Consider the following 14421-nt stretch of genomic DNA (forward strand, 5'->3'; position numbering starts at 1 on the left):
GAATGCATACTTTTAGAAATATGGAAGTAATTCCAGGAGAAACAGATAAACAGTTGAAAATTGGTATTTTTGGTTGGTAGGGAAGGGTGATGCTTTTATTATAGGGAAGACTGCTGTATTTTATTATCAACATTGAAGTAATATTTGTCTTTTTAAGCTATGTGCATGCTTTGTTAAAATAAAAATCAGTATAAAATAAAACTTTCTCATAAACTAACAAAATGTTAACATCTTTTGAGACTTATGTAAGTAGAATCTATAGTAGTACTATAACAGTATAATTAAATGTTCTTAGAATCAATATATAATTATTCAGTTTCAAAACATTCTGATTAGATTTATAGTTCTGTCTTTGGGCTGGCTATATTTGTTTGCACCTTTAGACCTCTTTTTTCTTAGCCTTATTATTATATTCACATGTCAGGAGTAATATTAAAGTCAGAGATGACCATCTTCCTTTTAAACTACACACAGCACCTTGCACAGTATCTCAGATATAGTAAAGCCTCAGAATATGGTTGATAAATACGTTTTCTGGTTTTTTTAAATCTCTTTCTAAGATTACACGAATGATACAGATTCACTTTGGAAAAAATAGACAATTCAGAGAAGCAAACTAAAAAGTAAAAATCACCCAAAAGCTCATCTTAACATTTTGATAACACCCCTCCAAATGTTTTCCTCTACAATATATACATGTATAAAATTTACAGTAAAATTTTCCTACACACACTGCTTTGTACCCAGCTTTATGTACTAAATATGTTGTAAATGTCTTTCTGTGCCACGTATTCGTGTTCATTTTTAGTGACTGCCTAATCTGCTATGTGGATGTACCATGATTTATTTAACCAATCCTTTTTTAGTAAACATTTAAGTTTTCTATTCTTGTTAACAAGTTTAATGAGTATCCTTGTACATACAGTTTTGCATACTTATTTGAACATTTTCTTAGGATAAAATGGAATTTTTAGGTGAACAGGTATGCATTATTTTTAAGGCTCTTTGTCATGTGAAAATATCAATTTCAGTCCTCATTAGTAGAGAAAAGAATATCCATTCTCTACTCCCTCACCAACTGATGAGCAAAAATAGGTTCATCTTTGTTGGGTTAGTGAATCAGTATTTCTTAGAATAATAGTGCATTTGAACATTTTTAATATGGATATATTTTGTCTTTCGTTTTGTTTTCAGTGTTTTTCCCCTTTGTATAAAAACGTTCTTTTTAATTTTTAATGTGTTTAAAACTATCAACCATTTAAAAAAAATTTTTTTAAATGTCTCCCCCAATTTTGAAATTTTATGTTTCAAAAGCTGTTCCTTTCCCAAGATCACATATGTGGGATGAATTGATTTTCAGTATTTAGTGAGGTGACTACTTCTCAAATTTCTTCTTTTTTCCCATCAGGAAAGCAATAGATGAACTGCTTAAAGAGGCAAAACGTGGGAAAACGAGAGCAGAAACAATGGGAGCTATGGGTTGGTAAGTATTCGAGTAACCTTCCTTAAAATTTGAAAGTAATATGTTAAAGAGAAAAGTCTTCAGCATCTAGGGGATGTAAAACCACGGATGTAGAAGAAATCACCCAAGACAAGTGGTAGAGAATAGTACTGCTGAGGGCTGAAGGCTGAAGAGCTCTAATAACATGAAGAAATGGGCAGCGGGTATATATGGATAATATCTGATACGGTTTTATCATCCCTTTGGTTCACAAATGCCCCAGAGATACTTAGGTACTACTGTGCCTAACGGCACCTGTGTGAGAGTAATGTTATATCAGTGTTCACTGTTTAAGAATTCTGTTTTAATTACAGTCATTAGTAAATTAAGTTTTACTTTAGGAAATTCTAATTGTATTTTGATTATGTGACAATTCAGCTGTGTAGAACTAAAGTTGACCTTTACAGTTTCTGTATAAAGTAGATCTGGTTAAAACTTAGTAATATAAACAAAGGAAGATTTAACCTTAAGAATCAAGCCTGCTCTTTTAAGCATTATTTAACAATAGCATTCACATTCAAAAAATATTCTGATTTTTTATTTCTTATCTACAACTTAAATTTTACTACAGTGAAGTACTGTGGGCCATAAAAAAAGTAAAATATAAAAATAAGACAAGAGTAGAAGCTAGACTTCTGAATATACCTCATTCTGTAGATCTGACTCTTAGAACCATGCACATGGTTTATATAAAACAAAGTTCAATCAAATTAAATATATAGAGGGAAAAGCAATCCCTAAATATCAAGCAAAATAAAACAAGCCATTTAGTGAATGAATGGTGTAGCCACACAGAGAGGAACTATTTCAGGTGAACTGAAATTTGACTTTATTTCCAAAAGACAAAAAAGAACTACAAAAAATCTTAAATTGTTTTTAGTCATCATATTGTTAGTAATAATATTAATATTGTTATTCTGAAAATACTACATAGTAGGATAAAGCAAATATGTAAATATTTGTAAATAGATACCAAGATTTTCAAGTTAGAGGTCACAGTCTCCCGGACTGTCCTTCTTATAGCAACTGCAAGTTCAAGGGGTTCCCAAAGCTACCCTCAACTCCAGTAATGTGTGAGGAGAACTCATACAATTCACAGAAAACTGTTATACTTAACAGTTACAGTTTATTACAGGGAAAGGATACAGATTAAAATCAACCAAAATAAGAGATATAAAGGGCATAGTCTGGGAAGGTTCCAAATGGGAAGCTTCCATTGTCCTCTCCCTGGAAGCTTCCACTGTCCTCTCGCTGTGGAATCAGGATACATTACCTTTCCCCATTGGTGTGTGACAGTTCGCTTGGCATATGGTCAACCAGGGAAGCTCCCACAAACCTCAGTGTTCAGAGTTTTTGTTGGGGTCATTACCTAGACATGATTGATTGATTGATTGATTGATTGATTGATTACTCACATGGTTGAGTTCCGTCTCCATGTTGACCACATGACCCAAAACTCCTACCCTGAATTATGTTGGTCTTTCTGGCATGGCCCTCCCTCTGAAACTATCAAGTGTGGCCAGCCCCACTCTAAGATCCTATTATTATGCCAGAAAGAAAATTGTCAAAGACTCTTGTAATTGTGTTGGAAAGACTCAGGAACCACTTGAAAGAGCTCCCACTAGTCAAAGATGGGCTAATTTGATCATGAAAAAGAATAAAGCTATAATTATTGAGATACGTAAAATGTGAAAATCCATAAGGTCATAATGATAATCACAACTAGGAACTTAGTGGTCCCTTCTTGGGTGATGCTAGGGAACCAAGTCATTAATAAAACTGGTAAATATTGAAGAAGAATCAAGCATTTATCCTGTTCCCTGTACAAATTATACTGCAAGTTTACAAAATAATTGATAAAAAGAAAAATTCCTTATAGAATTACAACTGTTAAATATTGAGGGATTATAGAATTGAGATTTATCATAATTTAATTCTTAACAACTCAGTAAGAAGACAATCTGATTTAAATGGACAAAACATTTGGATAAACGCTTCATCAAAAAATGATATGGGATTGGCCAGTTACCATATGAAGAGATGCTGAAATCATTGGTTATTAGGAAAATGTAAATTAAAACCATAGTTAACACTATGCATGCACTAGAATGTCTAAAATAAAAAACAAAAAACTGACAGTACCAAATAAAGATGAGGGTGTGCAACAACTAGTTGGTGGAAATGTGAAATCAGTACAACCACTTTGAAAAACAGCTGACAGTTTCTTACATACATACAGAATTATTCTAACCAATTACCAGAGAATTGAAAACTTAAGCTCACACAAAAACCTGTACAGTAATGTTCATAGCAGTTTTATTCAAGATAGCTCAAAACTGGTAACAGCCCAAATGTCCATCGATTGATGAGTGGATACACAAATTGTGTTATATCCACACATTCAAAACTACTCAATAAAAAGAAAAAGAACTACTGGTACTCATTGCATGGATAAATCTCTAAAGCATTGTGCTAAGTGAAAGAAGCCAGACACAAAACATTGCACAGTGTAAGATTCCATTTATAGGACATTTTTAAAAAGCCCAAACCGTAAGGACAGAAAACAGATCACTGGGTTGCAGGAGGTGGGGAGGAAGGAAGGGATTTACTGCAGAACTTTTTTGGGTCGTGGAAATGTTCTATATCTTGATTTCTGTGACAATTACATGACTTCATACATTTGTCAAGACTCATAACACTACTTAAAAGGATAAATTTTATTCTGTATAAAATATCTCTGTAAACCTGATTTAAAAAAAAGAGTGTCACCATTTTACCATCCCTAATGACAGACTGAATCTAAGTAAAGAGCATCAGTGGCTGCCACGTCTATCAGATGAAAAGGTGCTGGCTGGTGACGGGGTCAGGCTGACAGCACCTGCTCTCTTGGTCAATCTGGGCACCACAAAAAGAGGCGAGAGGAGAAGCAAACCGCCACTTGTAACGCATCCTGGTCAAAAAATTGAACTCAAATCTGATCAAGTCTTCAGTTAGAACTTCTAGTTTGCAGGAAATACAGAGGGCAGAGGAACATGTTAAAGGACACTACAGGGATAAAACTCACAAAAACCCAAAACTTGGGGAATTCTACAGGACAAACAACCCAGTTTCTTTAACAAATGAATTGTAAGGAGGAAGGAAGGAAAAGGAGTATCCTATGAATTAATAGGTTTGAGACACAGCAACCGCAGCATACCGTGTTACGATCCTTATCCATACTAACAGTTGCGGGTTTGACAATATTAAGGAATTAATGTTGATTATTTTTTTACATGTGATAATGGTATTGCTGTTATTTTATTTTTAAAAAGTTCTTACATTTTAGAAATTCATTTTGATGTATTTGTGAATTAAGTGATATAATAAAATGAAGTACTCCAGTGTGAGTCAGTCTGTATGTAACATACATGTAATCATCGTAGATTCAAAAAATACCTACCTCCTGAAAGGATGGTTGTAAAACTTTGGTGAGATAATATGTATAAAAACACTCAGCACGGTTCCTGGCATGGAGCAGTCCATTAGTGATTGTTAGTTAAATCTGCCCTTTATCTTCTTTCCAGCCCTCCTCTGTCCTTCACAAAAAATCAGTGGCCTCCACAAATAGGCATCACGTTAGCACAGACTTTGTTAGGGGTGGGCTGCTTTGGTTATCAGTGTGAGGCAGGATCTTGATCAGGTTAACAATAGTCATTGGTCTAATCTAAAGAATCAGCATAGAACTAAATCATAAACTCCGAAGACTTGACACGGGACTAAGAAAATAATCAGTAAGGGTTCCTCTTATGTGACGAGTGTCCAAGATCAGTTGTCTCTAGGCAGCTCTCCAGATGGAAGTCATTCGTTCTGACCACCTTCGTGCCACTTATTGTCCTTGTAGAACTTTGTGATAGTAGAAGTTTATTAGTGTCAGCTCTGTGTCCCCCAGGGAACGTTTCCATATGCGCAAGCCATCTTGAGATTTATGGGAGTGTTGATGTACTCTTTGGGCATCATATCAGTTAGGTTCGCAGAAAGTTAGCTAGGATTCCTTCCAGTTCCAGGTTCCTTCCAGTTTTCCAAATCTCCCACCATAGGGTGTGATTCTTTTTCCACATGGTCTAATATAGTAGCAGCCATTAAATCGACATTTCAGTTAGCAGACAGGAAGAAGAGGAGAAGGTGGGCCTGCCCCCTCTCTTTAAGGATACTTCCTAGAAGTAGTATACACTATCTCTACATAGATTCCATTGGCCACAACTTAGTTTCATGTCTACACCTAGCTACAAGGCCAGGAATTTAGTCTAGTTTTTCCCAGGCAGTCATGTGCCAGGTAAATATCTGGGGTTCTTTTACTATAAAAGAAAGAACGGATATTGGGGGACAACTGGCAGGTTCTACTCAGAAAGGATGGAGAAGCATGTTGAAAAGGTAGTGAAGGATGGCAGGCAAAGAAAAGCATTCCAGAGTTATAAGAGGCAGGTCGTGGGAGAACAGGATGTGAAACTTACATTTTCCCATGTGTCTACAAGACAAGAATTCCTGTTGACATTGCTATTTTTTTTTCAATTGTCTTATAACAATGATCCTCAAACTTTTTGGTCTTAGGATCCTTTACAGTCTTAAAAGTTATTGGAGGACCCCAAAGAACTTTTGTTTCTATGGGTTGATATTTACTGTATTATAAATTAAAATTGAGCAATTTTTTTACAGTATTTATTAACTCATTTTAAAATAATAATAAACCAATTACATATTAATGTAAGTGATTTTTTTATAAAAATAACTAAATTTGCTAAAATATATAGCATAGACTGGCATTGCTTAATATTTTTTCAAGCCTCTTTAATGTCTAACTTATAAAAAATACCTGGAATTTCATATCTGCTTCTATAGTCAATGTGTTGTAATATGTTATTTTGGTTGAAGCAAATGAAGAAACTCTGACCTTACACAAATATGTCCTTGGAAAAGGAAGAAATATTTAAATAGCCTTTTCAGAAAATCATGGTTCCTTTAATACTACATCGAAACTTTGCAAGGAAACTCGAGTGGTCGTTTCTTTTTAACAATGTGAACTTTTCATCATAAATTAAGATAAAATCCCTTGGCCGGCCTTGCGCTTTAACTGGAACTTGTACTCATGCAACTGGAAAATGGTGGTTTACTGGGTTATGAAGATCTCCCAAATGTTGACATCTTTCATTACATAATATTAAAAAAACACATTTGTAAGTATCAGTGCTAATCTCATCAGAAACCTGTTTTCAGTGTTGGAAACCTGTCAAGTTCACAGTTTTCCAGGCATTGAATTTTCTTTACTAGAAAACTCCAGTTTTACCATTGGCAATGAATACTGGGAGTTATTTTTCTTGAAGTGACTGACTCACTCGCATGAATAACCAGCTAGTTCACCTGGCAATTCAAACCAGGGCACAAGTACTTTTCCTCGAGGCAGCTTTCGGACCAGCACACCCTAGAGGATGTGCGCTGTGAAAGGCGTGGCCCAAGGACAGCCAGGACTTGCTTCTCCTCCCTGGTGCCGGGACACCTGCCCCGTCGTGCTCAGCCTGGGAGAACACCTGGTTTTCTCTCTGTTTAAATAAATGCTCTAACATGCATGTGCGTGTGTGTGCATGTGTGTGTGTGTGTGTGTGTGTGTGTGTGAATAAAAACCTTTAACCACTGATCCATTGGTTCCCAAACTTATCTGCTCATTGGAAATTATCTGGGGAGCTTTCACAGATTCGTGCCTGTGTTCCCACCCTCGAAGATGATTAGTTTGGGGTATGGCCTGAGTTTGGGAGTTTTTAAACAATACCAGGTGATTCTAAAGTGCACACAAATTTGAAAACCACTGTACTAATCCCTGTTGATTAAAATGAAAGCAACCTGCTCTGCAGAGTGCAGAGTGTTGCCACACCTCTCCCGAGACAGGCAGCTTGACTGCACTCAGATAGCCCACTGTCCAGCCCTGGGTGTCCCCACATCCATTTCTGTCACGTGGAGTGGACCTCCTTGGACAGACCCATAAAAACTAGATAACTTGTTGCTTTCTGGAGGCCCATGATCTGTTTTTCTAAGCATCTAGAGGACCTTTATATTTGCTTTAAATTTTAAAATAGAACTAAAGTGAGTGACATTACTCTTTCCTCTTGGATATTCCATAAAATGATCTTATTGACATAGTTGAGTCGTTGCCAGAAAGATTGCTGAACTAAAGAAAATGCAAGTGGGATGCTGTGTTTTGTAACGAAAGAGACCATTTGGTGCTATATAATTCTTGAATGTATTTCAGCAAAAGAATCTCTTTAGAAGTATACTTGACCGAGGCTTTGGAGTAGCTGAAATATTGGCCCATATGCTTTCTTTTTAGTTGACTTAAGGAAACTTATAAGCACAAACTTCAGAAATGTGTCCAGCTTCATTGTCTACAAAGCTGTTTTTATTCTGGCCACATTCATTTCAGCTTACCTAGGGCCCAATATAATTTTGAGTCTAGTATCTTCCGGACGTCAGCCTTATACTTGGAAAGGCTTGTCTTTAGTGGTACAAAAAGTTCCATAGATTGAATCTGACAGAAAACGATTCTTCAGTTTCCTTAACCCAATTGTTTTAAGGGGAATGACGTTTTGGGGTGCTTTTCTGTTTTGGCGTGGGGTCAGTCTGGTAATAAAGAGGACTGTCTATCACCTACATTGTTCTCCTATTTTTATGTCATCAGCTTTTGATTATTGGAAAGCAGATAATTTCTCCAGTCTTTAACAAGGCATGTGGTTTTTTACTATCCGAATATTTGCTGAGCACCAGTAGGTAGTAAGAGGCCAGGCCCAGGCGGCAGTAAGGAAGGCACTGTCCTGGTGGTGAAAGCTGTTCACCCACTGGTGGAAAGGGACAGGTGAGCAGGTGAGCACAGTGCATTGGCTGGAAGCAGCGGGAAGGGAAGGAAGGGCTCAGATTTCAGAGTGACGCAATCTGAGGCTCTTGGCAGTACTTCAGGGCACAGAGATCCAAAGCCTTTCCTTTATAGTTTACGAACCTGGGGCCTGCAGAGGTTCCCGAAGGCTGGCTAGCCAACGCCACTTCCTATCTCTAGCTTAATCCTCACACTGTGTACTACCTCTTCTGTGGATTGTCGTCTGTCAGCATGCAGAGCATCCCCGGTGCTTCCTGCCCCTGCTTCCCACATTCCTTTCCTATCCGGTTCAGAAAGTGCCTCTGAGAGCCTGGAATGTGTTACTGTTGGATCATAAAGCTGTGTGAATGCCTTGTGCTGCTCAGGGAGCAGGAGGCCAAGGATACAGCGTCGCCTACCCCAGCACTGCACTGCGCGCCTATCTGCTTCTGACCTTCGTCTCCCCACATCTCTGTTCCTCCTCAACAGCATCGTATAGAGGCAGAGAGCCTGGTGCTTATCTTGCTTCCTGAACTAGCATAATACCTCGCATAGGAAGGAGGCACAGTTGTGTAAAAATAAATAAATATTACAGCTATCTGTGCCGACCGTTTTTCATGACGTTTAGGTGGAGCGTTACAGACAGAGTGCATTCAAAACCTGCCGTGGGCCTCAGGACTGTGTGCAGAGTAACTAAGGATCAACTGGTTAGCAGTAGGGTTCATATGCTATGAAAATTTCTCAGGTGGCCACACGCTGGGGCGTTTGGCTGCCCAGTGATACGCTGTGGCAGCATGGGTGGGCTGGCAGTTGAGGCGGCATTAAACCCCCAAGTGCGCTGTGGTCAACCATGGCCTCAGGACTTAACGTAGCAGCCTGTTTCACGGAGCGCTGGGCGTGTAGTTGTACTTCTTTGCCTGGGTGTTTTACACGTACATCCATGTGAGTGCACAGGTGTGCACAGAATGAAAGGTAAAATGCTGTCCTCTGGGGTGGGGATGGGTTTGGCTGTAGAATAAAGGAATGGTTTCGACTGCAATTGACGGAACCTAGCTTCCATGATCCCAAGGCCTCTATTTCACTGACCATGAAAATAACCTAATTTCCCACTGCCTCTTGTACTCCCCAGATCTCAAAGTTAAGTCAAGTGTGTCTGGGGCGTTCGCTCCTCCTTTTTCCATGTCCTTGGGCTTGTGCGTAGCCAGCTGCTCTTAGCCGACTTGACACTGCGCGCAGATCTGCCTCCTGATGCCCGGCCTGGCCTGGGCTCCACGTCGCTGGCAGGCTGTTCACCTGGGCTCTTTTCCTCACTGGCATCTGGTTAGACTGCAGCGTGTCTGTCTTCTGCTCCTCCTGCCCCGTCTGGGGTAGTGCTGGCAGGAGGGGCTCTGGCGTCACACCGCCTGGTTCCAGTCCAAGCTGCTCGGCCTCGTTTGTCCATCTGTAAAACGGATGGCGGTCAGCGAAAGGAAATGAGGAGACATTGGTCATGTAATGACACAGGGTGATTGCTTCATAAGTGTTCATTAGCATCACCATTATTTTTTTTGCTTTTATTTTACTTGTTTCTTTAAGTATAGGTGGCATACAATCTTATATTGGTTTTATTGGTTTCAGGTGTACAATATAGTGATTCAACATTTTTATACCTTACAGAGTGATCACCCCATTAATTCTAGTAACGTCTGTCACTGTGCAAACTCGTCACAATATTATTAACTATATTCCCCTTCTCCTTTTCACCCATCCCCCACCCGATTATTGGCTAGTGGTCAGGTGTCACTATTTGATTGGGCATAGTCAGGAGACTGTTAGAAACGAGAAGTGGCATGTCTAAATCTGTAGAATGCTAGATATTATTAACTCCAATGCTTCAGCAGTAGACAGACAAAAGTATTAAAATATGAAAAAAAAACGTACATTTTCTTCCCATTTTTGATCTCTGGGTTTGTTTTACCGTTTACTGTTTCTCATAAGTCAAGTATGATAACTACAGAGAGAAAGTGCCTTATTTGTGCAAATTATGTTATATAGTGTGCCTACTCAAAAAAAAAAAAAAAAAGGATGAAAAGCTTACAAGCTTTACAAACCTCTCCTCGATCAGTCTTCGTCTCTCCAATGGTGGATTCTCTAGAAATCCGCCTCTCGCGGGGTGTGTAGCCTTTCCCGGGACGTACAGAACCCTTCAGCACAGCTGGGCTGGAAGCTTTGAAAGTGAAGGGAATTGCTTCACTTGTAAGTGTTAACATACATGGAATGCTTGATCTTCAGTGCTGTCGTGGTACTTTCTTCTTTTTAAAAGCTTTGTTGGGGTATAAATGACAAAATATAAGCTGCACATGTTAGGTGCACATGGTAACTTCTGATACCTATACACTCAGGAAACCAACAACACAAGCAAGATCGTAAGCATATACATCACCACTGACTCTATTGAGAGCACTGATAAGCCCTTTCTCCCACCCCGGCAGCCACTGACTTTCTGTCACTATAGATTAGTTAGCATTTTTAAAGAATTATATATAAATGAAATCATGAACTATGCACTCCTTTGTTGTTCATTTTTATTTGTTCTTTAGATCCCACATATAAGTGAGAGCATATGGTATTTGTCTTTCACTGTCTGACTTACTTCACTTAGCATAATACCCTCTAAGTCCATCCATTTGTCGCAGATGGTGAGATTGCATTCCTTTTTATGGCAGAGTAATACTCCATTGTATATATGTACCACAATTTCTTTATCCAGTCGCCTATTGATAGCCATTTCGGTTGTTTCTATATCTTGGCTATTGTGAATAGCACTGCAGTGAACATAAGGGTGTATATATCTTTTTGAATCAATGTTTTAGATTTCTTTGGATAAATATCCAGGAGTGGAATTGCTGGGTCATAAGATAGTTCTATTTTTAGTTTTTTTGAGGAACCTCCATAGTGTTTTCCATAGTGGTTGCCCAATTTGCAATCCCACCAACAGTGCATGAGGGTTCCCTTCTCTCCACATCCTCTCTAACACTTGTTTGTTGATTTATTGATGATAGCCATTCTGACAGGTGGTATCTCATTGTGGTTTTGATTTGCTTTTCTCTGATGATTAGTGGTGTTGAGCATCTTTTCATATATCTATTTGCCATTTGTGTGACCTCTGGAGAAATGTCTATTCAGGCCCTCTGCCCGTCGTGGGTACTTTCAAAAGCAATTTTAACCAGTCTTATTATATTTAGAGTTTTATATCCATTTATGTAGTTAGCACCTTAAATCTGGCTCTTCCCACATGAGCTAGTATAACTTTCAAAACCAGAAATAAACCCCAAATAAAAATAACTAGGTGGGGTGAGAAAGTCGACTTTGGGTGGGTCAGAGCTACAGACAGGAAAGCGTCCGGCTCGTCCTGGGGCCTTCTCCGGCCCGCTCCCAGCACACCTTTGGGCACAGCCAGTGACGAAGGCAGAGCAGACACATCGAGTGGCCACGGCCTGTACCCTGACCGCAGGGCTCAGGGTTTTACCTCAGTGCTGGTGTGAAATAGGCTGTCGAACGGTTGAGCATCTGATGCTAGCTTGTCATGTCATCTCAAATACAGAAAAAATGACACTAAGAAAGAGCAAAGAAACAAAACAACAGAGAGATAAATGAAATGAAGTAATATCCTAACGTGATAAATGAGAAGAGAGTAATTTTCTGAAGGGTGGACATATGGAACACATGCTAAATCTGGAAGGGACCTTGGAAACCGCCTACGTACTTCAACCTTTAGTTTTATACCTGAGGACCATCTGTGAACAGAGTTTACAGAAATGCAAGTTACAAGGTCAGAGGTAACACCCAGTTTCCCTTACTCAGCTATCCATGAAGAATTGAGATAGCCTGGAAAGTGAAATTTCCAGAATAGAAGTCTAACCATTTTAAGTACCAAAACTTTCCTTTTTTAAAATTTTTATTGGGGAGTATTGGGGAACAGTGTGTTTTTCCAGGACCCATAACCTCCATGTCAAATCGTTGTTTTCAACCTAGTTGTGGGGGGCGCAGCTCAGCTCCAAGCTCAAGCCGTTGCTTCTCAGTGGCCCATGTGGGAATCGAACTGGCGACTTTGGTGTTATGAGTGCTGTGCTCTAACGACTAAGCAACCGGCTGCCCCACCAAAACTTGTAACCGTTTTTATGAAAATTTCTATAAAATGTCTCATGAACTTTTTCTTGATGGCTCAATTTTTTTCTTTTTTAAATATTTTTCTCATTGAGAAACGTCAGATATTCTACTCTTATTCTTGATTAGCTTCTTATCCAGGGTGATTTGCGATTCTGGGATGGTTGCTTGAGTTTGCCATCATGGAAAAATGCCTGGTGTATTAACTTATTTGAGTGCTATATGTATTCTTTTTTCATGAATAGGGAGTGAATAATAATAGTAATAATAATAATGTAGGTCCATAGTCCCTTGCTTAAAACCCTTGCATGCAGATTAGCTTCTAAATTTGGACATTTCCACACTTCAGCAGGGACCCAAGCACCCCAGTGGCCCTTGCCCAACACATTAGCATGTCTTCAGCAAGACATGCGGGTGCCAGCCCTACATTGGACAAAGACTCGGTATAAATAGCCCCAGTGTCGGGTTAGTTCAGACTTTTGCTGCCAAATGAGTTGTGGTTCATAAAGAGCACACGGTTTTCAATTTTGGAATGTGGATAAGAAACTAGCATAGAGCCATAGGGAACGGGTATTGAAGATTTACTATATGGCAGGCACTGTGCTAAGTGCTTTCTGCATTGTGTCATTAAATCCTCACAATAGGTTGATAAGGTAAATATTTCATGACTCCCATTTACAAATGGGGAAGAGCAAGTACTTCTGGCTCCTGTTTACTGATGCTCAGAGGAGTTAAGTAACTTTCCCATGGTCACACAGCTAATTCCGCAGTAGGGCGAGGCTATGCACCAAAGCTAGCATTTACTAAGTGCTTATTACATATCAGGTATTATTCTAAGCACTTGACATGTTCTCATTTTATCTGCATGCAGCCCTTTAAAAGAGCCACTATTATTATCCCCATTTAACTGATAAGCAACAACAGGGAGGTTGTGTAACGTGCCTCGCGTTCAGTCTGATAGATGGTATGAGCCCAGGGCACTTGTGCTCAGCCAGGACACCGTGTTGCACGTGTTCATAGCAGTGAGACAACTGGCTGTGAGAGTCGGCAAAATTCATTACCACTTTGAAGGCCAGAGCTGCTCTCTCCCCATGGACTTCCTCCAGATCAGCGGTTGTTCCTCTCTTTATAGTCTGACATATTCCATGCAGATTTTATCATTTCTTTATCCAGAAGCATTTATTACAGTACCTGCACATCTGCTTGTGACCACCCTCCTTGTCTCATTGCCCTGCCTTGTTTGTTAATAGCTTACGAATGAGCACTCGTCATCGTTTCTAAAATGTGCTTTGGCATGTTTGGGAGAAGTCACTTCCAAAGCCTCCTCACTTCCCCCCTCGAGTAAACCAGTTCTCTCCAAGCCATCCTTGACTATTCACCTTGAGTAGAATGCTAGGCACAACCAACATTACAAATGCCGTCTTTGATGTAAAAAAGAGATGCAAACGCCAGTTTTCTCATGGCTAGTCAGGAAAAGCATCTCATTGTGTGACTCGCTCTTTTGGCCACTCTGCCGAGACTAGGAAGCGTGTCCTCTGACACAGCCGTCACTCTCAGCATGAACCCCGCCTTTCTCTAGCAAAAGAAGAGCGTTGTTTTTGGTTAAGCTAGTGATGTCCAAATGATCTGACCTGGGAGATAGCAAAAATAGTGGGAGTCCCCAGGAGTTACAAAGGCTTTGTTTTAAGATCCTAGATTATTGTCCCATCTGGCAATAATCACTTTTCCTTGTTTGTTTAATCCGGAGAAGAACTGACTGACTTTTTACCAACACTGAGATGGTCCACTCCAGTGAAAATATCCCCAAATTCTCCTGTCGCTGCCTGTTCCTAGCCTTCTGTATCCAGCAGGATACAGAGATGTGTGTGGTCCATTGATTCATAAAGAGGATTTTTCTCCT

The 14421-nt window shown here is 39.5% G+C and overlaps 1 protein-coding gene across 1 annotated transcript in view; it reads left to right on the forward strand.

The window, feature by feature from the left end:
- LOC141571075 (protein POLR1D) overlaps nucleotides 1–14421 on the forward strand; it is a 40003-nt gene that overhangs the window by 22730 nt on the left and 2852 nt on the right. The window contains exon 2 of the mRNA XM_074330060.1: nucleotides 1409–1483. Coding sequence (XP_074186161.1) covers nucleotides 1409–1483 — 75 coding nt within the window. The remainder of the gene's footprint in view (nucleotides 1–1408; nucleotides 1484–14421) is intronic.

This window comes from Rhinolophus sinicus, linkage group LG04 (assembly GCF_036562045.2).
Source record: "Rhinolophus sinicus isolate RSC01 linkage group LG04, ASM3656204v1, whole genome shotgun sequence".
Lineage (NCBI taxonomy): Eukaryota > Metazoa > Chordata > Mammalia > Chiroptera > Rhinolophidae > Rhinolophus > Rhinolophus sinicus.